The 26,509-nt window shown below is 41.5% G+C and overlaps 1 protein-coding gene across 4 annotated transcripts in view; it reads left to right on the plus strand.

The window, feature by feature from the left end:
• The window catches only part of TSHR (thyroid stimulating hormone receptor), a 92,253-nt gene that overhangs the window by 50,366 nt on the left and 15,378 nt on the right, over nt 1–26,509 (plus strand). For 2 of the 4 annotated variants that reach the window (XM_036012807.1, XM_028507167.2), the window contains 5 exons: nt 3,591–3,665; nt 6,564–6,638; nt 9,425–9,502; nt 13,064–13,132; nt 23,186–23,263. In XM_036012807.1, coding sequence (XP_035868700.1) covers nt 3,591–3,665; nt 6,564–6,638; nt 9,425–9,502; nt 13,064–13,132; nt 23,186–23,263 — 375 coding nt within the window. Of the gene's footprint in view, nt 1–3,590; nt 3,666–3,711; nt 3,782–6,563; nt 6,639–9,424; nt 9,503–13,063; nt 13,133–23,185; nt 23,264–26,509 lie in introns of all 4 variants that reach the window. The other 2 variants (XM_036012821.1, XM_036012814.1) reach the window with 2 other exon arrangements.

Genomic DNA, 26,509 nt, shown 5'->3' on the forward strand with positions numbered 1-26,509 from the left:
CCAGTGGCCCCTCCACCTTCGGTTTTTGTTCACACCTTCCAGGGAAGACATCTCCATTCCAGCCCGCCGTGTTCAATTACACGCAGGTTTCCTTTCCCTCGGTCCCCCCCCTCCCCCCACACACAGGGCTCCTGGCAGCCTCACTACCCTCCTGTAGCTTGGACCACGATTGATTGCTTAACTGAAAACTGTGATTCATATTCAGCTTCCCAGCCATGCTTACAACCCATTCAAATGTGGACCCTCTTTCACCCTTCTCCTGCGATCAGAGGTTCTGTGGTACCTACCTCTACTCCTCCTTGCTTTCTTTCTTAGAAAAACTTCTTCTGGCACCTACATTCACTTCTGACCTTGTCTCCATTTACTTAACTCCTGGCAGTCCATACTCCCGCCCCTTGCTTGCTTCAGCCGATTTTTTAGTTTTTCTCTAGCTGTATTGAGCTACAATGAACAATATAACATTGTGTCAGTTTAACCTACAAGGTGTTGATTTCATACACTTACATACGGCATAATGATTTCTGCTATAGTAATAGCTAACGCCTCCATCCTGTCACGTAATTACCATTTCTCTTTTGTGAGAACATTTAAGATCTCTCTTAGCAACTTCCAAGTACATAGTACAGCATTATTCACTATAGTCACCGTGCTGCACGTTAGAGCCCCAGAATTTGTTAATCTCATAACTAGAAATCAGTTCCCTTTGATCGATATTTCCCCATCCCCCATCCCCAGCCTCTTAACAACCACTCCACTCTCTAGTTCTCTTGAGTTCAGCTGTTTTAGATCCCACATATAAGTTAAGTGACAGCATACAGAGTTTACCTTTCTCTCAGCATAGATTTTTTTTTAAGTCCCTCGTGGGTGGGTTTTGGGCTGACTGCCCTCTTATCTCGGAAAGCGGCTTCTTTTCCCTGGTGTTTTCTTGTAGTATCTCTTATTTATCTTTCCTTTAACTCTTACCCTTCCCCCAGAAATCCTCTTCTCTCTGTATCTCCCCACCCCCTCTCCTGCAGCCTCTCCCACCTCTTTCTTCTCTCACAGCAGCCATGCAGTTTGCAGCTCATTTAATCAGCTGTAACCAACCGTACTGCCTCTTTCCCTTCCACTCATCACCTCTAAAGCTGATTCATTTGGCTGCACTTCATTTCGTTGTAACATTCTCTGGGGTCACTCACGGAAGTCTGCTTACTAAACCACAGATTCTTATGGAACAATTTTCTAGACTACAAACCACACTCAAGACAGTTTCCTAAACTCTCCTAAATGGTTTACATTTGATGGTCTCTGACAGCGGCTCAAACCCTCCTCCCCAAATGGAAAGCCCTGGCAGGGAGTTTATTGCTCACCCTGCAGAGACGGTGCACCGCCTTGGCAGAGTCTGATAGACCCTCCGAGGGCAGGGCGGGACAGGTGTGAGAATGTGCAGCAGGTGGCCACCCGCCCCGGTTTACCCAGGAGAGAGGGACTCTCGGGGGAGAGGTTTTTAGTGTCAAAACAGCAGAAAAACTTAAATGTAGTTTAAAGTGGGTCTTTCAATGAAGGGTCTTGGTTGGGTAAAGATCATGATATGATAGAATTCGTAGAAACAAAACAAAGGTGTTGACCTGAGGGTTCTCAGAGTTCTGGGATATAAACTATTCATGTTCTGTTGAAGCTTCATAGGTCTTTTAAGAAGTACCCATAATGAACAATAAAGTTATTTATCTGGGAAAAAGTTAGGGCAATGAAAACAATGGGCCAGTAAGGTTATGTGAACATAGACAGTAAACTGAGGTAGATGGTTTCTGTTCTCAGAGTTAGTTCCACCCTCTCTTTTCCGAGGTCAGTTTCATACTCAACATCCTCAGTCAAATACCAAACCTAGTATTTTGCTGTTGTTGTTTTGCTTTCACATTTGGTATGGACATTGCAGCCCAACCAAGTTCTTGGTGTCTGTTCTAACTTTCATTTCACTTAGGAGAATAACAATAATAAAGTGATTGTTTACAGAGCCCTCATGTGTGCTACGTCACGCATCGAACTCCTTACAGACATGATTCAATCCTCACGAGAGTCCTCTGATGAAACAGGAGCTGTTGTCCCTATTTATGTATGAGGAAACTATGGCTCAGATGGTCAAGGAATTTGCCCCAAGTCATGTAGCCAGAGTGGCAGAGCCAAGATTCGATCTCAGGCCCGTCTGACTATTCAGCAATAAGAAGGAGCAAACCACTGATACATGCCACACGGATGAACCTCACAGGCATTATGCTAAAGGAAAGAAGCCAGACATAGAAGACTACATATCTGTGATTCCATTTATATGAAATGCCCAGATAAGGCAAATTTATAGAGATAGAAAGCAGATTAGTGGTTCTTAAGCATGGTGAAGGGGGTGGGGATTAACTACAAATGAGCATATGGTTACATTTGTCATTGATAGAAAGGTTCTAAAACTGGATTGTGGTGATGGTTGCACAATTCTATAAATGTACCAAAAATCTGCCTGGGCTGGTGGGCTCAGTGGAGTGAGCATTGGCCTGCAAACCAAAAGGTCACTGGCTTGATTCCTAGTCCAGGTACATGCCTGGGTTGTGAGCCCAGTCCCCAGCTGAGGGCATACAAGAGGGAACCAGTCGATATTTCTCTCCCTCTCTTTCTCCTTCCCTCCCCTCTCTCTAAATATAAATAAATAAAATCTTTTTTTAAAAAATTAAATTTACCAAAAATCATTTAATTGTATACCTGCCGCGCATGAATTTGTAGAAATTCTCCTTCAGTGTTCTAAGTCTTGGCATTGTCACTATCAGCAACTGAATACAGGTCCCTTCAGGCATCAAGCCTTGGGTCCATCCCAAAGAGGAGAGGCCATGGGTCTTCCTGGGCTCCTCTGGGCTCTTCCTGTAAGCACGGGGAGCACCTTGAAACTCTTCTAACCAGTCTACGTATGTTCACTACATTTAATTCAAGCAGTGAAAGCCTATTTCTGACAATCACTGATTTCACTAATGCTAACTGCATTTTGATGAGCATGCACGCAAACCCAACCATGTAAATTACAGACACACGCGATACCATACCACATGTGCTGAAGAGTCTTAAATTACTGACGTAGAAAAACAAACCCAAGGGAACTGCTGAAACTCACTACATCCACTACCTCTGAAACAGCAATTAACCGAGGGACCTCACTGCTCTCATCACCTTGCTGCCACCCATCAGAGGCACTCAAGCTCCCAACCAGGGCCCAGATACTTGCTCCTGTTAGCACTGAAGGTTTCTGTCCTCCACAAACCGCTAAAGAGGTGTTTCTTTCGTATTTATACCTCAAAGTAAGGCAAGGCTCTGGGACTAGGATTAAAAGAAAGGTTGCCCATGAAGGCAAAAGGACCAAAGCGAAGCCAATGATGTGAGAGGTCTAAGCAGCTGCTGCGTCCCTGGGAGCAGCCCCAAGCACTGTGTTGGGACTGACCCCTGGCAGGAAGAGTCCGTGGGGTGTCACGTCCATGTGTATTCTTCTCCTGTTAAACCTGATTTATGTTGTTTTATCTTTGGTAAGAACAGAAATGGATGTATTACAGTGAATGTGCTCTCTGTGACTTTTATAGAGAGATTCGGAATACCAGAAGCTTAACTTTCATAGACCCTGGTGCCCTAAAAGAGCTGCCTCTTCTGAAGTTCCTGTAAGTAGTAATGCCACTCTAATGCCATTTTTAACTTTTTTTCTAGAGACTTATAATGTTATTGTCTACCAAGAATCTCCCTAGCATGATATGCAACAGGATCGGTTTTTAGTGGGGTAAGACCTGGGGCAAACCACGTCCTATGGCTTACTCCCCACTCTTTCCCATCAGGCAAGGTATAGGGTGAAATGGTCCACATTTTATAAAACCTATTCAGCCCTGGCCAGTGTGGCTCAATAGGTTTGGCGTCATCCTGCAAACCGAAAGGTCATGGGTTCCATTCCCGGTCAGGGCATATGCCTGGCTTGTAGACAAGGCTCCCAGTTACAGGTGTGCTAGAGGCAACTGATTGTTGTTTCTCTCACACATCGATGTTTCTCTCCCTCTTTCCCCCTCCCTTCTGCTCTCTCTAAATATAAATAAAATCTTAAAAAAATAAAAACCTATTCAAAAGTAAGTGTGTAGTGCTGAGACTAGAGACCTGCTCCAAGAGACATGAAGGAGAAAATGCAAACATTGTGTGTGTGTGTGTGTGTGTGTGTGTAAATACAGTATAACAGAACAACACAAAATGAAGAACTCTGGGTGCCCACTGGTCAATTGATTAGAAAAAGGTTTCATAAATATATGAGGGTAGTTGCTACATAGCAAAAATAAAAAAGCCACAAAGGGTAAAATCCAATCTCTTGTAGGCTGTGGGGATGAAAATGGAAGGGACAGCACTTACTCCTTAGTTTTGGTGACACCTTAACTGTAGCTCCATGAGAACAGGAACCACATTGGTATTTTCTGCTACATCTTTCCTGACTGGCTCAGAGTAGGTGCTCAACGATAATGTGTTCAGTGGACATACATGTGTGGCCTTAGGTCCTCTAGACTCCAGCTGGAAGAGCCCCTCTCACCTTCCCACTTTCCTGCTCACATGTTTTGTAAAAGGTAAGAACACAAAAACATTAAGAGTAAAAACTAATAATCAACCTTAATCCCAATGCCCAGAAATAATCACTATTGACACAGTTCATTTCCATCTAGGGATGTTACATGAAAGTATATAGCTATGTATATTTTATGAAATGTCTTTAAGGATGAATAGATGTTATCCAGGAAAAGAAGGTGGTTGAGGTAGACAAGAAATACAGATGGATGGGAAAGCATGATAAAGACACAAAGGCAGCCCTGGCCAGGTGGTTCAGTTGGCTGGGGCATCTTCCCATACACCAAAATGTTGCAAGTTTTATCCCTGGTTGGGTCATGTACAGGAGGTAACTGATTAATATTTCTCTCCCACATCAATGTTTCTCTCTCTCTCTGTGTCCCTTCCCCTCTCTCTAAGATCAATAAAAACATATCCTCAGGTGAGGGCTTTTTTAAAAAGACACAAAGGTGGTATTTGGAGGTGGGGGGAGGAACTAAGAATAGTTCAGTATTGAAGAGGTAGGATCAGGAGATGCTGGAAGGCTAGAAAAGGATATTAATGGGTTATGTAGCTGAAGGGGTATCTGGGGAGTGACAACAACTTATGGGACAAGGCAATCACTCCTGTGTGGACTTCATGTTTCAATCAATAAATAACGTTGATACGGTGATCCTTGCTCTGTGCAAGGCTCTATGGGAAACACATACGATAGTGAAATACTGCCCTTGCCTTCAAGAAGCTTACAGTCTAGTTGGGGAGGATACTATATATGAAACTGAAAAGTTCCCCCCGTACAGGAAAATAACGGTAAGTGAACAATGAGAACTACATACATTATTGGGGGTACAGGTTATTAGAGGAGATATCAAAACAGAGATGGACTTGCCTAGGTCTTTGAGTAGAGAGGTCCTGATCCAAGTCCCTAATCTGGCATTTCAGCCCTTTCCTGTATGTTCCCCACCTGAATCTTGGGCCTCTTTCCCATGTGAACCACTACTGCAATTGAACTAGTTTGTTCATGTCCCTCCTTTGTTCTCTGCAGTGTCCCATTTGCTCTTTCTGAGACCTCTGGCTCCTGCTTCCTCTTCAAATCCTATGTCCTCTCCTCTAGAAGGAATCAGGTCAGAAGTAGCCTTAGAAGGTACATCAGTGGAACTAGAGTTTTCTCTGATGGAAGATTTTTGTTTAAGGCTTCACTGGTAGCATCTAGGTCTTACATCATGCCATGCCAAACCTCTCAAAAAAATCTGTGTCTAATGCCTACATTCTAGTAGCTACCAACTCAATCTGGGAGGCATCCAGAACCTGAGAGTTTTTATGTTTGTGCTGTTAATGTAATCTTTTATTTTTGACATTTTGTCCTGATGACACAAACTTTGGAAAGGGAATATGTCTTTGCTTTCTTTCCTTGGCTGGACACAGTTTTTAAATGGGGCTGCTGCATGGTGCTCCCAGTGACTGCCAGAGGGAAACAGTCCCTGCAAAATAATGAGCACAGCACAAAGTAGAGTTTGAAAGAGGAAGTTTGGCTTGGAGTTGAGTAGTTACATTTTCTACCTGCCCCACACCTGTATTACATCCTCACAAGACACACACCTGGACACCCACAATGTCTTCCAATTAAAACATGAACATCACACACACATACACACACACACACACACACACACACACACACACACACACAGAAATCTGAATGCTTTTCCTTAGGCTCTTTCTTGGTTCAAAAAATCCCCAGATTCTTCTAAACAAAAATAGATGTTCTGACACTGATGGACTAGATTAGATTATTGTACCTTGAGGGAATATCATCTCACCCAAGAGTTAGAACTTGCCCATGTCACTCAGGTATTTAGTGCAGCAGTTAGGATTTGCTTTCAGTCAGGCTTCAAAACCCATGCTTTCAGGTATTACATTATTCTACTTCCTATATGTTAATTTTCTTAGCTGATTTCTATTTTTTTCTTTTTTTATTACTTTAGTGGCATTTTCAACACTGGGCTTAAAATATTCCCTGACCTGACCAAAGTCTACTCCACTGATGTGTTCTTTATACTGTAAGTATGCACCTGTGCAATGTTTGGCAATATTTTATTTGTCACTGACAAGGAATAGAGTGCAGCCATTGGTGCTAGTCAAAGCCAAGTAGAGCAATTGTTCAAGAAGGAAGCAGTGATCAGCTGTGACAAATGCCCTAATGGCTGAGGCATGGCCACTGGGTTTAGTAATGTGGGACATTGGTGATCATAACATGGACAGCCCCAGGGGAGTGCTATTGGTGAAGTCTGGTTAGAGTGGGCTAGAAGGAGAATCAGAGAGAGTGATCATGACAAACTCTTGAGAAGTTTTACAGCTACAAGAGAGCAAAAAATGTCTCAGTAGTTGGTGGATATTGGGTCAGGAGAAAAGGTTGGTTGTATTTTTTTCCATTGTAGAAATTATGGCATGTTTGTTTACTGGTAGAAATTATTAAATAGAAGAATATTTTGGCAATGATGATACTTTAACTTTCACCTAGCTTTTAAATAATTTTTAAACACTTTCCAATGCATTATCAAGATTGCTCCTCTGAACCACCTTCTTAAGTCATAAAAAATTATAATTTTTCCATTCTACAAATGAGGAAACGGGAGAATAGAAAACCTAAGGATTTTGCTTGAGCAGAGTCCCAAGGAGCAGTCCCTAGAGGTGCTCAACCTACTTCCTATGGCTTCTGATCAGCTATGTACTCTTTACCAAAACCTGTGACGTGGTAATGTATCCTACCTAGATGTACAGAAGTGAAAGGATGCAGCAGCGATCACTGACTGGACAAGCCTCCACAACCGCTGGTGCTTCTACACACCCTTCCAGGGACCAGAGCACATCACCATCCCCTCCTGAGAACTTATAAAAAATTAAGTGGATGCACCAAGACAAAGAAACATGGCCCAAATGAAAGAACAGACCAAAACTCCAGAAAAGCAACTAAGTGACAAGGAGATAGCCAACCTATCAGATGCAGAGTTCAAAACACTGGCAATCAGGATGTTCACAGAAACTATTGAGTTCAGTCACAAAATGAAAGAAGAAATGAAGGCTATGCAAAGAGAAATAAAGGAACATACAGGGAACCAACAGTGAAGGGAAGGAAACCAGGACTCAAATCAACGATTTGGGAAAAAAGGAAGAAATGGTTTCATCCAAACTGGAACAGAATAAAGAAACAAGAACTTAACAAAATGAGGAGAGGCTGAGGAACCTCTGGGATAACTTTAAATATTCCAACATCTGACTCATGGGAGTGCCAGAAAAAGAAGAGGAAGAGCAAGAAATTGAAAACTTATTTGAACAAATAATCCAGGAAAACATCCCTAATCTGGTAAAGGAAATAGACATGCAAGTCCAGGATGCTCAGAGAGTCCCAAAGAAGTTGGATCCAAGAATCAACACACCAAGACACATCATCATTACATTACCCAATATTAAAGATAAGGAGAGGATCTTAAAATCAGCAAGAGAAAAGGAGACAGTTGCCTACAAAGGACTTCCCGTAAGACTATCAGCCAATTCCTCAAAAGACATCTTACAAGCAAGAAGGGGCTGGAAAGAAGTATTCAAGGTCATGAGAGGCAAGGACCTACATCCAAGATTACTCTATCCAGCAAAGCTATCATTTAGAATGGAAGGACAGATAAAGTTCTTCCCAGATAAGGTCAAGTTAAAGGAGTTCATCATCACCAAGCCCTTATTATATGAAATATTAAAGGGACTTATCTGAGGAAAAGAAGATAAAAAACTATGAACAGTAAAATAACAACAAACTCACAGCTATCAACAACTGAACCTGAAAAAACAAAAACAAAAACTAAGCAAACAACTAGAACAGGAACAGAATCACAGAAGTAGAGATCACATACGGTTATCAGTGAGGAGGTGGAGGGGGAGAAGTGGGGGAAAGGTACCAGGAATAAGAAGCATAATTGGTAGGCACAACATAGACAGGGGGTAGGTTAAGAGTAGTGCAGGAAATAGAAAAGCCAAAGAATTTATTTGTACAACCCATGGACATGAACTAAGGGATGGGGGAATTCAGGAGGGTGGGGGGATGCACTGAGGAGGGGGATAAAAGGGAGAAAAAAAATGGGACAACTGTAATAGCATAATCAATAAAATATACTTTGAAAAATTAAGTAGATATTAAAAAATATGAAAGGATGTATACAAAGAGAGTTACAGGTTGAGTTTAACCTACAGAGTCAGCAGAATGTGGAGTGATAGGATCCAAACTGTTGGGATTTTGCTAGGAAAAAATTGGCCATGCTTCTTTGCTGCAGAAGAGCTCAGTTCAAAACACAGACAGTCTCCCAGCAACTAGATTGGCATAGAAATGTTCTCTGGGAGCACCCTCCTAGCAGTGTTTTCCAAGTGGAGATCACTTACTCATGAAACGAAACCCATTGATCTCATTCTACCGACTCCTTGTAGAAGTGCCATATACTTAGAAAACTCTAGATGATATGGACAGCGTATTTGTCACAGATTCACAAGAAGTCTCTGAGACCCACCTGCTCCCCTTGCAAATAAAAACTGAGTCAGGGACTCCAGCCAAATCCAAAGCTCGCTCACTCGCTGGACATTTGGGGCCCTGCGTGCATATCTGTCCGAGATGGCTCTCATCACCTCACTTGACCTCTGAGCCACCAGCAGCTAAGTCAGTGAAGTACAAAAAGAAGTAAGGTTAAACCAAATTGTGTCAGGTTATTTATACTTAGATGCATATGTGCAGCAAGAGTCCAACTTCAAGAAATAAAAATACAATAAATTACTGTTTTCACCAAATGTTTTTATCTTTCTCTTTCAGGGAAATTACAGACAACCCATACATGACTTCGATCCCTGCAAATGCTTTTCAGGGACTGTGCAATGAAACCCTGACACTGTGAGTATTGTTATAATTTTTCATTCTACAATCGCTAACAACTGAATTTTGATATCCTACTTTCACAGGCCATCTAAGACCCACACTCCCTCAGAGTGAGTGCACTGTGGTCTACCAAGGGTTTTACATAATTAAACAAGAGCATTGCCTTATGGTTTGGTACTCCAAAGACGACAAAATGGCTTCGGTGACAAGACAAGAGGATGTCCTTGTAGAAACAACCAGCACGCTTTATCTATAAAAGGCCACTTAGGTTTTACAGACCACATGGCCTTAGTTGTAATGGCTAAACTACCATTTTAGGGCAAACACAGCCATGAACAATTTATAAACCAATGAGCATGGCTACATTCCAATAAAGTTTTTCTTTAAAGAACAGGCAGTGGGGTAGACTTGGCCTGCAGGTCTTGTAATGTTCCATGTTCTAGTACATTCCCTGTGCAAGGGGAGAACCCATGGCTAAAGCTAGTTTAAGTGACTTTCCCAAGGTCAGTGAGTTAGGAAATGGTGTCCCTGAGGGGTTTTTTACTCTCTGCATTCACACTTTACCACCATCATCACCAACTATTATTAAGCTCTTATAAAGGGATATTGAATAGAAAATACAGTGCTGCTCAACATCCTTTTTAGTTTGAATGGTTTCTACTCTGTCGATGTTCAAAAAGAGATGCTTTATCAGGGAAATTCACAAAATGTTCTAATAAGAAGATCAAACAGAGGTATTAAAAACAAGTTTACTCTCTAGCCTGGTAAAGAATTCCCCTCTTTTACTAAATGAGCCACAAAGTAGGGTTGGGACCATGTGGAAAAGGTCCTTCCTCTCTAGTTGTAGTATCATGCCCAAGTGCAGGCATGGTGGGTGAACTCTCTCAGGTCACACTACAGTTCAGGGACTCTTTATCATATACAGACCTCACTGAATTATTCCTCAGCAGAACTGCTTCAACCTTCCACACAAGTCTTTTAAGGAGCTGTCTCCAGGCCATTCTAAGCCTGTCAGTCTAGGCCCCATGACACTGCTGGGCCTCAACTGCTGGGCCTCCATCCACACTTACCCTTCTCAACTGCTGGGCCTCCATCCACACTTAGCTTTCTCCTTGAAACAGGAGGGCTCTCTTGAAAAGAAGAGACTCCTTCTCCACTGCCACTTCATTTGGCAGCACAGCAAGGACCTGGGGTCTTAGCCTTCTCACCCCCCAGACCTCAGGGTCTTTTACTTCCTCTGTAAAACTTTCCATTGCACCATTTACCACTCATCATACCTAAGAGCCGTTCAGTCTCTTCACAGAATGTTACCTTCCCCTTTGGGCATGTTTTCCCCTAAGGACCCCATATCCCAAGCAGCTCTCTCAAGTGAAGGCAGCTCATTGTCCCACAGCTAGTTTGGGGCCTGGTAGGTGTCTGATAAACATGGAAATGAGGATTTCCTGAAACCTAGAGGTGGGGATATCATGGGCTGTCCATTATCTTTTCAGATGATTATTTCTACATTCCTGCAAAAGTCCTTGCTTCTTTAAAGCTCATGCTCAAGAAACTGTAAACATGAGAGGATATGTGTCCCATGGCAGAGTTTGTGCCCAGATTCCTGGTAGAATAGGGCTTCAATGAAAGTTTGTTATCCTTTACCTTTCCTTATTATTTCTGTTCTTGCACTGTTTTCTCTTTTCAAGACCTACTTGTATAATACTTTCTTTTAATCTCTGAAATGTAATTCCAACAAAGAACATTTTCATCATGTAGGACCCTCAACAAAGTTCGGGTAAATTGAAATATCAAATGTGTCATTCTCACATCTTCATAAAAGAACTAGGGTTCACACACACACACACACACACAAGTAAATATCAGTGCTTTCTCAGCCTCTGTGCCCAGTGTCCCTGGGCATTGAAGTCTTCGCCTAGGATACCTTGGTAGCTGCAATCAGACTCATTGCATAGTTATTTAAAACAAGCAAAGATTACCTCTTAGTTCAACACATAGGATAAATCCAACTTTTCATGGCCATCTACCAAATTTTTCGGACTATAAGATGCACAGGACCATAAGACGCACCTGGGTTTTAGAGGAGGAAAATAGGGAAAAAAAACTTTGAAGCAAAAAATGTGGTAAAATATTTAATAACATAAATAACATAGGCTGCCCCCCCCCACCCAATAGCAAGCAAGATATGCTGTATTTGGACTATAAGATACACCCCCCTTTTCCCTCCCAAATTTGGTGGGCAGGGGGGGGCTGCATCTTATAATCCAAAAAATATGGGTAAGAGTTTCTCACAGTGTTGAACATACAGCTATTTCATTGTCCCAGCAAACTTTTGATTGGGTATTAGTATATTTTTACAGATAAGGAAAGTGAGGATAATAGAGGTTGAGAAATTCTCAGGATCACCTACTATGAAGTGCAGAGCCAGGTGTAATTGCAACTTTGGAGTCTCTTTTTGTACTTCGTGTGTTACCAGAGTGTACAGGTGGGACTACACTGGTGTTCAAAGTTCCCCCACAGCTGCCCCTCGCAGTGCCTGGCTGTGGCCACAGCTGCCTTCTCTTATTGCACAACAGTGTTTCCCAATAACCCCCACGCACCCTCTCACACACCAGACTCCCCACGGCTGGGGCTCCTTCTCCTGCCTGAAGGGTGTGTGTTTCTGCTGACTTGGAAGAATGGCTTTTGAGATCAAAAGTCCTGATTCCTGACAGCTCTGAGGCAGTGTCGTTTGGGCAAATAACCTCCACGTCACAGTACTTTCAGTAGGAAAGAGAGGTGATAACACCTCCGTCCAGCCCTGGAATCATTGTATAAATTAATCAGTTGAAGAAACACGGCAACAAATTAAAACATTAAAATTTCCACAATGACCTATCTACTTTCTTAAATTTACCCTATCTCCTATCTTATATTTGTCTTTCAAGTTCAATTTCGTTCAGCCCACACAATTAATCATTTAATCTGTGGTAAGTCCTGAGATAAAAAATATAGATAAAATACAAATTCAAAATAGCATTTTAAACAGAAAGATATAAAGCCTATGCATTCAGATGAATAATGTCTTTAAAAGTGTTGATCTTGGACAAGGACCATGGTGTGGGGACTGCCTGGGGCAGGGCTGGGAGGAAGCGGGCAAAGGGGAGAAAACTGGGGCAACTGTAATGGCATGAACAATAAAATATTTTTAGAAAAGAAAAAAAGTGTTGACCTTAAGGAACTGCAGTTATTCCTCCATTATTGATATTGGGTTAACTATTAACTAAAACCACTGTTTTTTGAGTGTATGTAAAATATTTTTTTAAATCCTTAATGGTGGCAAATCATCGTTCCTCCAAGTGAATTTGCTTCTGAGAAGCAATGTGAAGTTACTAGAAGCTAAGTCTGAAGAATAGGAATTCAAACTGAGAAGCATGATTCTATGTCCCAAGCAAGACGTATTGTAGTTTTCTTGTGGGCTCAGATGTGGGGCCTGAGAACCTTCGGGCACATTTCTGGCACTGAAGAATTGAAGCCCAACCTCTGAAAAGGGCCAGCACCACCTCTCGTGGGTCACTGATTTCTCCTCTCTGTTTGTAGGAAACTGTACAACAATGGCTTAACTTCAATCCAAGGACATGCTTTCAATGGGACAAAGCTGGATGCTGTGTAAGTCAAGGGTAGCCATGGAAACCACTATGCCCCCCCACAGTGCCGCCCCAAGAAGGCCCTTCCAATGTGTCAGACTTCTTCTTAGAGACAGTTTCTGCCAGAGCATTCCTTAAGTGCGGAGTTAGTAGGACCAAAGCTTGGAGATGACGTTAAGGATCTTGGCAAGAGCCAGCTTTAGTGGACACTTACAGGGACTCCAGTTCTAAATCCCAAAGCTTGCACCCTCATTAAAATGATAGCATTGGGTATGTAAGAGATTTTCATTAAGTAAGTTTTCTGAACTTAATTAAAATACCCCTTTACTTCCTGCACATAGCAGATAAACACTGACACACACACACACACACACACACACACACCTCCAGTTACCTTGTAGGACTGCATGTGTGTGAGGTTCATCTACTAAGTGCAGGAAGTAAAGGAGTATCTCTAATTAAGTCCAAAGCTGTTCTAAAAGTAAGCTTTTCTTTTAGTTTTTTTTTTTTCTGATATATTTTCAGGGAAGGTGTCAGTTTATATTTAATTTACTCAGAAAGAGCTGAGAAACCATACCCAACTTTTGCCTTCCCCGCCAAAAAATAATGCCTAAAACGGAATGTTGGCAAAGAGATAGCCATTGACATGGTTGTCTGTCTTTGCTGTACTTTTCAGTGGGGTCTTTGTGGTCCCCTCTGCCCAGGCCAGGGCCTGCTTTCTGTCTAAGAACTTGTGGGCAGGTTCCGTCACGCCGGTGTGTGTTTCCACCTAATACCTAGCAAATGAAAAATAGCTTTTGTAGAGTATGCTTCCCACAGTATGGTAAACTAGTTAATTTGTACAGCCTTCCTACTACAAAACAGCTAGATCACAAACTTTTTAGAACACAAACATGTTATTTTATAACTTCAAGACAGGCGAACAAAACAAACTAACAAACCAGGAGCTGAAACCAGAGAGGTGAGCATTCACAGAAGGTGTAGCTCCCAACATCAGTTCTGCTAGAAATGGCCATTGCAAAGTCTGAAGGCTTAGGATTCCAGATCTGTTGTGTCATACAGAGCTTCTCAGGCTATAACGAGCATATAAACCATCTTGGGAACCTTGTTAAAAATGGATTCTGATACAGTAGGTCTGGGGAGCCCCGGGGTTCTGCATTGCTAACAAGTTCCCAGGTGACACCTGATGCTTCTCATCTATTGCCACACTTGGAGTAGCAGGGTGAGGTAAATAACCTGCATGACCGCACGCAGGGGCCCTGCATGCAAACAAATGAAAACCCACACATGTAGACCAAATGGCATTGTTCTGGTTTAGGGGTTAAGTGATGGGTTCTGGTATGATTCCGTTTTTAAAGGATAAATGCTCATAAGTCTTGAAGTAATTACACCTCAAGATGGCTTTCTCAGTTCTGTTGGAAGTGGGGTCTTACCTTTGCCTGGCTTTGGGGCTCCCTAACGGTCTTTATCAAATGAAAAGTTACAGTGCCTTTCTCTAGATGGTCTGGTTGTGGACTCATTTAGGTTGATTTGAGTCATTTTTTAAAATACATAATTATAGAGGAAGTCTAAAAAGACTCATCAGAATACTATGAATACTTATATATCAAAATTTATTAACAGTATTGCAGAAATCCTACTTCTAATTTAATTTATGGTACATATCTCACATAATCCTACTTTTACTTCCAACATATTTATTGAGCACCTATAATGAGCCAGGCGCTGTGTTGATCATTGGTGATACAAAGATGAACAAGCTCTCTTCTCCCACTGAATTTTAGTGGGGTCAACTCGAGGGCAGCAGTATCAAGGGTCAAAGCACATTAGGGAGAAATGTACTGAAATCCAGATATGCATTTCATATGAAAAATAACTAAACACTAAATATTCAGTAGCATTGCTTCTTTGCTTGGAGATAATAAATATGATTTTCCATAGACTTATTATGTTTTTTAAATTATTAGCACTTGATTTTGATGTTACATGGATCTAACCAAATATTTTCCTCTTTGACTCAATTATTCCTAGAAAGCCCTGGTCTGAGGGAAATGATCCTCCTAACTCAATTTTTCTATGACAGAAGTAGGGTATTGGAACGTCTCAAAATAATGAAGACAGTTTGTAAATCCTTAGGGTATAAAGATTTCAGAAAACTGTCACGTTGTTCTAGACAGTGGGGACATCAGAAGATTATCGTTAAGGCAGCAGAGAGCCACATTAGCAACGGAAGGGGCAGGAACAGTGAAGAAGCCTTCAACCAGGGCTGATAGCGTGGCTCCTGAGTTCAGTGTCTCCAGCTGACCCTTGTCCGGACCAGCTCTGCCTCTCCAGAGTGCTGGATGAGAAAAAGGGCTTGAAACCAACCTTGGATATAGGATAACTCATTTCTAAAACTTGTTTCCCATAAGCAAAAGATTTTAAACCCAAGATTAGGATCTGTGCTTTAAATTATTTGCTCCTTTACTTTGCCATATTTTATCATTGGAAGGGATCACCCTCGATCATCCTCTGTTATCATTTTTTAAGGACAGACACTTGGGGTATAAAATTCAGGCTTTAAGGTCTACGGAGAAATGGTTCTCAATGCTGGCTGCAAATTCAAATCACCCGCAAAAAAGAATCGGAGGCACTCATGTCTAGGTATTACCAGTGCACATTCTAGTTTAATCAGTCTAGGTGTAGCCGAGGCATGGGGACTTTAAAACCTGCCCCGGGGTGCCCCATGGAAAAAGCCAACACCAAGAGCTGCTGCTATAGAGTACCTGTGTCAGTCTTCTTGCCCAGTGGGCACATTTTACATATGAAGCCCAAAGATGTGGCTTTTTTTTAACATGTTTTTTTTAACATGGCTTTTAAGTTTGATAGAGCTGCCTAGCTGCCAAGCCAAAGCGAAAACTGAGATCTCCTGGTTGAAGACTTTTCTCTGTGTCCTGCTGTGACTCGTCATTGCAGACTTACCAGCCACCACCAAGGCATGGACTCCCAACTCCTCCTCTGACCACTTGTTTCTTCCCTTAGGAGAAGGTTTAGATTTCTTTGCTCAGCCCAGGACAGGCATGAGACACAGAAGCTAAAACATTGTGACATAGGGAAGAGTGGACTCACGTGAGAAAAAGGAGGCTACTCAAGGCTCAAGACACAACCGGAAGTTTCAGAGGCCAGTCATTCCGAGCAATGGGACTATTAGTCAGTGAGGACCTGGCTTCACCCATGCGGCAGTCACCAACTCAGGGAGCTTCCAAATACGGCCTCTCAACCGTGACGAGCATGCTGGCGTGGCCAACTGTCATTAAGTTCAAAGAACTGGGTTTGAAGTTGGGCCACGTAGGCTGACCACTTTGCTTCAAAATCTCTCATACCTGCTCATAAGTGGCCTCTTGGTCATGTTTAGAGAATTCTGCAAAGACTTCGAGAGATTTCCAAAATGTATTTTCTGTAATTAGGAGGCTCTGCTGGGCTAAGTGGATATCAGTGTAACTTTCGTAGCCTACTTATTACTTTATGGCTTTGGCCCTAAAATCAGCTACAAAATATCAAAGGAGTTTAGAGGCATTTTCCCGTGAAAAGAGAAAAACTCGCAAGAGAACAACAATTTCTGTCCCCGATTCTCTCCTTGTGTGGTAAGAGACAGGCTCGGGTGGCAGGGAGTGTTTCCGAACTGTTGTTCCTTGAACTTGCCTTTCACAGTAAATGTATGAGTGTTGCTTTTAGAAAGCTATTCACAACCTTATAAAGTGAAAGTTCCCAGGTGGATGGACTACTCTGGTGTTTTAATAGAGCAAAACTGAGTGAGTCGTACTCGAGAGGGGGATATTGCATACAGAGTTTCCCAGGGAGTTCTTGGTACCAGGACCATTTCTCTCTTCTTTTGGGGTAATGCTACTCAAGAAGATCCTTTTAATACACCACCTTGTTGTGAGGCAGGTAAATTTCATAAGGTGTATTGTAGAGGGGGACTGCTCAGCATCTAGTAAGAGCTCATAAGAGTCTCGGATTATCTGGTGGTCTCTGAAATTAAACCTCTGAAGAGATTATGCAGGGAGACTCAACATTCCCACCCCCTTTCTCCTCAGACCATATGGAGGGCTCTGTGAGAGGCCTGGCTGGTGGCAGGGAGTTATTCCACTGGAGATGGCAGATTTTAACTCAGTGGCTCCCTGGATTACACTCTGTTCTAGTCGTTGTAACTATGCCTCGAAACACAGGAAAGATGTCTTCATCATACTTTCTTAGCGTTTTCCTATAAAATAGTAAAGTTATAGGGAGGTGTTTAACAAATGTGGGAAATATTTCTTAATAAAAAAATCATATGTTTCTTGATTTTGAAAGTCTAGATCAAAGAGTAGCAACCTTGTTCTGGAAAGGGCCAGAGAGCAAATATCTCTGGCTTTGGGGGGCAGCTACTCCACTCTGCCACCCGAGTGTGACAGCAGCCACCGACAATACATAAAAATGTGTGTGGCTGCGTTCCAACAAAACTTTATGCACACAAAGAGTCAGCCAGCACGATTTGACTGAGTGGTCACGGTCTGTGAACCTCTGGTCTAGATAAAGGTATCCAGTGAGAATGGCATTTGTGTGATGAAATATATAGTCCATTTCTCCCAGTTTCTGGTAAAGGTTAATGGGCAGACATGGGATAAAAATAAGAAGTGTCTGGATAAAAATATTTGGGGGGTTGAAAGTTCATATCCAATCATAATAGAAAACAAAGATCTTGTGTTTTTTTTCCCAATCAGTGTTTTGAATCCAAACACTGCTGCTGTTATAAAACAATGTCCCATGTATTCGTCATTCTACCCTAAGTTTCTGATTTCTGGTTGGTAGAAACTTATTTTTTTCTTAGCTTTGAGCACTGCAGCAAGAGGTATCATGTAAATCCAAGGTCAAATCCAGGTGATCATGATAAGGAGGCCTGGGTTAGAGGAAGATACAGGTGGACCTGTAGATGGAGAAAACAGAGGTCAGGTTTCCAAATAGTAATGAGATAGTGTTCATTTTGTGATTTTAACATAGGACAGATGTCTCTGGTCTGAAAGCTAATTATGATTCTGAACTAGTGTAAACACATCAACATCCTATAATTATCCTAATGTTGTTCAGGGATCACACATTTCACGTTAGAAAATTGGTAAATTCTCCAAAAGTATGTTCAAATATCTTTAGGTTCGAATTTAAGCAATATGTTATCAAAAAGAACAATTATTTCCCATCATTCGCCTCATGCCAATTTACTGAAATTAGCAGATCTGGCCTCGTTTAGACCGGTTTTTGTTAGTAAAACTGTAGAATACAATTGTAGCCAAGTTGGACAAATTCCACATTGGGAACTAGCTAGCGCTGATGGCTCCGCAGCAGTTGGGTAATTAGTTAAAAGTTCACGAAAACTATGGCAGATGTGTAAAAGCACGTGGTCCTATGATTTCATGTGGAACCAAGCACACTGTCATCACTCAGATGTGAAATTAATAAAAACACAGCATCCTTTGTTCAACAGAAGTTGAACCGAGTGCAGTCACAAGTCAAGTCACACATTCATTCTATGGAACCTCTTTCCATCCAATCTGGTGTGACAATATATACTGCTTATCTGAAAGTGTCTAATTCTCTGCATTGTATTTTCTAGTGTCAAATTCTAGTAACTAGCTACTATCTGACAGTAAACACTTGGCTGGGGGGGAATATCCTTTTGATATGCTAAGCATGTCCTGAAACGCTAATCATTATGAACAGATAAGTCAACACAATTCATGTCCTAATGAAGATCACATATTAGCTGATTAAAAGCAAAACATGGCATCTTGGGGCACTGGGGAAAGATGATGACAGAGAAGGTTATAGGACTAAGCAGGCCATTATTTCTCAGTAAGTACTTGAACAGCTTGTAGGATATATTCCAAGGCTGGCTTTCTCTGCCTATTGAACCTTGTGCATTTTCTCACCTGAGACCATTGACAGACAGGTAGCCTGATTTCTGCTACCCAAGGATTTCCATACAGCAGGGAGGGCTGGGAAGGAGTTCCCTTTAATTTTCCAAATAACAAATGCTGTGGCAGAGAACCACAGTTTCCCACAGAAGTGTTTCCATGGGGGTCTCACAGCATAAACAGGTGCCAGCCCACGTGTCCCCTAAAGGGATTATGGAGACATAGGCTGCAATTCCATCTTGGAGCTGAAATGCACCTAAAACTGCCCAGAGAGCAAAGCTGAACACCAGCCACAGCTTTCCTTGCCACAGTGTCATACTCCTCCCTCTTCCATGGGCCACCTCCTCATCTGAACGTAATATAGGGGATCCTCTAGCTAGGAATTACCCAGCAATTAGACTTTCATTTATTCATCCTGCATGTTTGCAATGAATGGCTTCTCTGTCCCAAGAATGAGTCCAGTGGGGAAGGATGTGAGCCATAATATTGTATCTGTTGTACTGAGTTCTTCTATTGGGTGTTCTTCCCCAACTCATGCCTGACCGTCTTCATTTTCCTGGCTGCAGGGTTCACATACACAGCACTCAAATCGGGGCACAGTTTCTCAACAACCTGCCACACCATAAAATCTGACTCATCTTTTCTAGGAAGTACTTCATATTTTTCTGAGAAATTCTCAAAGAGGCTTAGGTCCTCCAGAGAATGAAAAGGCATTGAAAACACATATGTAGTGTATCTATCTTATTTTTAAAGGCAATACCAGTTATTTTTCTCATAAGCCCTTCCCAGTATTTATATTCAGAAATCCTCAGTGTCAAGATCTTTCCTTTCAACTCTGACTCTAAGCCTTTCTACTCTGTTTTAAGTTCATTTATGTCCATCGCAAGAAATAGTTGAAATGATCACATACACCCTTATGAAATAATCATTGTCTGGAGTAGCTACCCATAGAGCCTACGAAGATTTGTGATTGATTTACCCTAGCCAGTTTACAGACTGTAGATTCCAGAGAAATCAGGGTAAATCATGGTCAAGGAGTCCCTTTAACTAGACTGACATTCTCAGTAAACATGATGTGATAAACAGTGCTGATGGGAGCACAGCTTTCCTGGCTAGTAAAGCTTCTCTAGATGTTTCCCCATCTCATCCCCTTAGATTCAGATGCAAGGTATATCAGCAATCCAAACCTACGGTTAAAAGCTAAATAAGGTAGCCCTCCGCATTGCTAAAGGCTGGCTGACGGTTTCCATTCCTAAGCACCTAAGAGGTAAAGCGCCCAAGCAACCATGTTGGTTTTAGAGAACACGGCCTCCTCCAAGACCCAGTTCATCTTCGTTCAAGTTGGCTGCGCCCTCTCTCATCCTCCTTCTCCCCTCCTGGACTCTGGCTGGCTTTCCCAGTTTGAAATCTTCTGCAGCGTTTCTGGTAAACTACAAGACTTATCAACTCGCCTCCTTATCCTTGGGGGCATATTGAATATCAGAGAAAACACTGTGGAATTGGACAAGCGATTATTTTGTTCTACAATCACTTCTAATTATTTCCAAGCCGATTTTTGCTTACAGCACTTGGAGGTGATGAGGACAGAATGAGATGAATTCACCAGTTGTTGCTTGATTTTCAGCAGCTTAGGAACAGAATGTGCTCTACAAGCTGCATGGTCCAAAGAATACAAAAAGAGACACAAATCAGGGAGGCGCTTGCGCTGAGCTGAGTTGTCTTTTTACGAAACCATGCTGTTCAAGATCTCTCCAGTCGTTTGCTCCAAGGTGGCTTTTTGCCTTCTCTGTCCCTGAGCAAAGGAACTCTGAGGTCACCGTGAGTTGAAGAAGAGTCAATGACCAAATGAAGCCTGTGGTTGAGAATCTTAGGTAATAGCCATTCATCCAGAAGGCCCATATTGGCTGCTGTAGCATCTTAGTTGGGCCCTATCTTCATATGTGATTAACTGACCACCTTCCATTTCAGACTTAATGCCCTGGAATCTTGGTGTCCATCCACTGCCTGAAGAGGTCATGTCTGAGCCATACCCTTGTGGCATTTGTAAACCAGCTGCCCGGTCACGGCCATCAAGAAAGTCAACTGGCCACCACACCATATGCTGAATCTCCTAATCTTTCATTTTCCATTATTTTTCTCCTAAGGCAACCATATGTATAGCACGAAGAGTTTAGCATCACCCATGTTACTATTTTGAATGACATGTGCATTGATTTTTTTTATTCATCCATTTATACATTCATTCAATAATAGTTATAGAGGCACTGAACTCAGCACTGATGATACAGCAGTCAATAAGACAGAGAGTTTCTATTCTGGTTGGGGAGACAGGTGATGAACAAATAAACAATAAAACATAAGATAGTCAGACATTTTGAAGATGCTATGAAGCAAATAAAGACACCAACAAGAAAAACCCGTGGCAGCTACTTAGCTTGGCAAGTTTACCACCTCAGTTTGAGAGGAAATGGGAAGGAGCACAAAGTCTATACCAGTTTAGGAGACTTTGTGGTCATGGGGTTCATCTCTCATCCTGCCCAGGAGAGGGAGATTTCACAGGTAAAGTTTGGTAAAACTCTTCTTCCGCCAGCTGCTCCAGTGAAGACCCGTGTCTGGCTCTGAGGCTGCCATCTCCTGTTTCAAGGAAGTTCCAGTCTCGACAGAAGACTGCAGCTGCTGGACCAGGAGGGGCTGAGGGCAAGGGCCTCGTGGAAGCTGTTCCTGCCTTTGCCCCTGAACAGTAACACAGGCTGCTCCCCTCGAGTCAGCCACAAATGAAGTCTCCCTCCTTCTCCAGAACTCTGATTCCACAAAAAGAGGAAGAGCCAATTCACCAAGAAGTTTGTCTGTGACGGCTCTGGAAAGGGATCCTCTCGACTGGAAATCCTCCTATCACACTAGTATTATTAGCCATCATCCTTGAGAATGTTCCATCATGAAGAGCAAATACCATAAACAGAATGATGGCAGCATTATCTGTATCGAGGCAGACCTCCTGAGGGCCGCTGCTGCATTCATTCTGCATTGACAGGGGACCGCTCACTAACTCTTCAATTGACTAGGCTATGGGGCATGTTATTCTTTCTAAATGTGTGTAAATTTAGATCACTTATAACAAGGATGGATATATATATATATATATATATATATATGCTTTGTTTCTTTTTAGACAATTTGTCCTCTAAAGAAAACCTAGGGGGAAAAAGCCAGTTTTAAAATCCTTGTAAGCTTTTATCCATTTCGAGGTAACTTTGTGTTTCAAACACACTTTTTGACTTAAATTGCTTCAAAACTATTTTACCCTCCAATGCGCAATGCGTTTTCAAAATAGAAAGATCAATGTGCCCATCAAACCTCTTCCATGAAAGGTACCCTCTGTAATCTGAACTGTATAAGCTAACCCCCCAAAATGGGATTGTTAAAGAAAATACAGGTTACCCAATTAAATTTGCATTTCAGATAAATAACAAATAACTTTTCACATGACTTTCAAAAACTGCACGGGGAATGCTTATGCTAAAAATGCATTCATTGTTCTTCTGGGCTGTATTTTTATTTGTCAAATCTGGCAACCCTGCCACAGAGGAAAGGTCTGACTCCCTGACAGTCCGCATCACCACTCACCGCTTTCACCACCTCCCTTCCATTCCTACTGAAGGCCCGTCTTTTGACTGGGGGTGGTGAACACACAATACGGTGCCCGCAGGTTATGGAATTGCACACCTGGAACCTATATAAGTTTGTTAACCAGTGTCTCCCCAATAAAATCAATAAAAAGGGGGGGAAGGAAATGAGAATATTGAATGATATTGAGAAAAAGTTTAAATCACTTGGTGTTGAAGAGGATTGAAAAACTCAGTTGCCACCGGCTGCATAAACAGGGGATTGAGCAACTCGTGTAAAATCTAAATATACAAACTGGATGATAAACATGCTCACTTTGAAAGATTTCTGCCATAATCAATGTGTATAAACAATTAAAATCTAGAATTTTTTGAGTGCTTAAGCCATAGAAGGTAATTCTTAAATTTCCAGGTTCTCAAAAACCAGTTAATAGCTACAAGAGAACACGCTCACAACTTACTTTGGTACTTCTATTCATTTGCTTAAACCCCACCTAATCTATTTTCTCTCTGTCCCTCTAGTTACCTGAACAAGAATAAATACCTGACAGTTATTGACAAAGATGCATTTGGAGGAGCATACAGTGGACCAACCTTGCTGTGAGTAAGACAAACAAAAGAATACGTAGACTAATTTTTCTTTTACTTCTTTTTCTGGATGGAAAGTAGGCATTAAGGGGAGCAGCCGATGTCATGGTATGGAATATTGTTTGCTTTGGGTAAAGACTTCTGATAGGACTTTTCTGCCCAGCTATACAGGCTACTGATGGAAAAGTCCTTGTTCTTTGAGACTCAGGAGGCCTGGTCGCCCACCATGTCACCATGATGCCCAATCAGGCAGCCACCTTGGTGTGGACGTTCATGGAGGCTCTCTTGTAGAAAAAAAAAAAAAACAGACATTTTTGAACAGTTGCTATTTGCAAAATTCTGAGACATGGGGTCTTGAAACAGGTGGCGAGCACTTCAGTTTGCACAGAAAACTCTGTGAACAATGCCTGGCACAAAGAGGGAAGAGTATAGATGATAGTTGTATTTACATCTGAAAGAACTTATCGTCATTGGGGAAGATGGGATATAAACCTTTTTAAAAACAGCACAGAAAGAAGTATCTACCTGTGCATTTGCTCTTATGTACACCTCCACGTCCAATCAATGATCAAGGTCTGTCAGTTCGGTCTCCCTCCAGCCTCTCTATCAGTGCCGTGTTCTCATCCCCTTGGATTGACCTTAGTTTAGAATCTCATCATTGAGTATCTCAGCCAACCCCTTGCCAGATTGGAGCACAGCATTCCAGGAGAAGCACAAGATAATCCAGTAGCGGCAAAAGGAAATATTAGAGGCTCTATGTATATTTATGCTTTTGAAAATAAGAACAAATTAAGTTTTACTGATATTTTATATACTGATGGCCACTATCACTCACCTGTCAGGTGGGGATGGATGCATCACCTGTCAGGTGGGGAAAGGAAACGGTGGGTGATCCAGTCTCAAGGACTTATCCTCATTCTCACTGTTAATGATTCTACTCTACTTTTGGATGACAGGCACCCACTTACTTGAGTATATGGCCTTATCCTCTTAATACATAGGCTCCATGTAAGAGAGCAGAGTGATCCTGAAAAATTACTCTTTCACATGGAGATTCATTGTAACTCATGGCAACTACTCTAAAATAGTGTTCCTTTTTCTTTTTACAAAAAGACAAGTGGAAAAAAAATGTGTTGACCCTCTCTGTCATTTCTTTAACATGAAATATATTTTTCAAAGACATCTGTACTACTTCAAGATAAAAGTCATAGTTCACCAATGAATAACGAAAATTGTTGCTTTTCTAAAGAAATTTGTGACTTGGAAAGCACCTTTACAAATAGGAATTTGAAAACTTTTCCATTTATGTAATTTTCCTGATGAAAATGGTGAATGTCACTCATAAAAACGGTTTTGTTAAAATCAGAAATTAAATGTTGACCTGGACTTAAACCTTCCCATGAGAGCGAAGTTGCTCAGACTGAGCTGTGTGCTCAGTGAAGTATTTGGCTAACACTCCAGTATGAGCTTCCTACCTAACCAAGGCCTTGAACGAAGCTAACTGCTTCGTACACCACACTTTAAGTAGCACTAGATTGGAGAACAAGAGTCTCCAGGTCTCCCCTTGCCCTCCCTCTTGGTCCCTCTCCATCCCACCAAGAAAGAGAAAAGTGAGGAATTCGGAAGCAGTAATCAACACAGGAGAGAAACAGATGTGATTCCCAGGAGGCCCAAAAAGGGAGGTCCTGAGAATCTTGAAACTAAGACATCTATACCAGAGCTAAGGGATGGAGGGCACCAAGAGAAAGTTCTAGAAATAAAAAGGATTAACAGATTATCTGACAAAGATTGACCATATGAAAAACTGGTCTGAGAGGTTTTTTTACGCAACTTTGGAGCAGGGGCAAGACTAAGCCAGAGGGCCACTCAAACCAAGAGAGGTTAATAAAAAGAGAGACAGACATCTCATAGAGAAACAAAAAAGTTTACAAGAAAGGAAATCAAATTATAATATGCAGAGTTCTATTGTGATAACTGAGGTACTGAATATGGGTTTAAGCAAATATGTCCTCAAACTATTTCAGGGGAGTACAGGGGCTAACAGGTAGGTGTGTGCAGGGTGATGAGAACTGAACCCTCATATCCATAATAGGGAGTTAGTGGGTGGATCAAGAACCAATAAATCAAGGTATATTTACAATTATGGAAAAATACCAGCTGAAAGTGGTTGCTTCTTTAAAAAGCAGAATGCAAGGAGGGGCGGCTCAGGAGGCAAGCTATGTGTGCTATCAAGCTTCCAGTGTAACTTTTTTTAAAAATAGGTCCATGCATAATTTTAATAGAAATAAAAATTAAGTGTAAAAAGAAAGCCACAAGCATAGGAGGAGAGGGCAATGCAGCTGGCAGCATCTGAGAGGCAAAGAGGAAAGTAAGAAATGAACAAAGGGGAGCCCAGAGTTGTCTTAAAATGCATTTGTTAACTAATCATGCACTGATATCACTTTAATTCTTACCTTGAACTTTTGTCAAAATCTTCATTACTTTATTTCCCACATATCTTCTCCTAACTAGATTTTAAGATTCTAGAGGAAATGGGCTACATCATATATTTTTGTAATCTCCCCCCTCCCACACATGCTTCAAAAGGAAAGACAGCATGTACTCAATAAATATTTGATAAATTGTAACTAGACATCAAACAGCCATGATTTGGTTGTGATTTGATGTAAAAGCCAAACTGGGGCAATATTAAACTCCATCTAAGAAGAGAATTGAATGGCATACATATTTCTGTCTCATAAAGCTACTTATGAAAAAATACAGTTGTCTCTAACAGTTGGCAAAAACAAACTTGCCCACTTAGTTTACCACCTTATTGCAGAGTGATTTCTCAAAAAAAAAAGAATCTAATTTTAAATAGGTGCCATGTCTAAAGTGAGATCTTTTCTCCAAACTTTGCTATTTTTAAAATAAGCCTTTTTCATTTTATTTAATGACATTTTATTTATTGAATTTTAATCAAGATATGCAACCTCATTTTCTATTTTTATACTTTCCATTTTTTATTATCTTCTTTTCTTTTCATCTTATTTTGAAAGAGAAGCTCTTGGTGTTTATAATCCCAGTGCAAAGAACACAGTGAAATGTAATGCCTTCCATAATAATCAGAGTTCTCTAAGGCCTAAATTATGTACCACACTGAGAAGCATTAACTTACTACTGGACATGACTATATTATTACAGTCCCCCTTACTATTATTAGTATCTCCTAAGAAGAGGAAATCTCTGTGACAGTATCCTTGTTTACATTATAAGTAT

The sequence above is a fragment of the Phyllostomus discolor genome, chromosome 1, assembly GCF_004126475.2.
Source record: "Phyllostomus discolor isolate MPI-MPIP mPhyDis1 chromosome 1, mPhyDis1.pri.v3, whole genome shotgun sequence".
Taxonomy (NCBI): Eukaryota; Metazoa; Chordata; class Mammalia; order Chiroptera; family Phyllostomidae; genus Phyllostomus; species Phyllostomus discolor.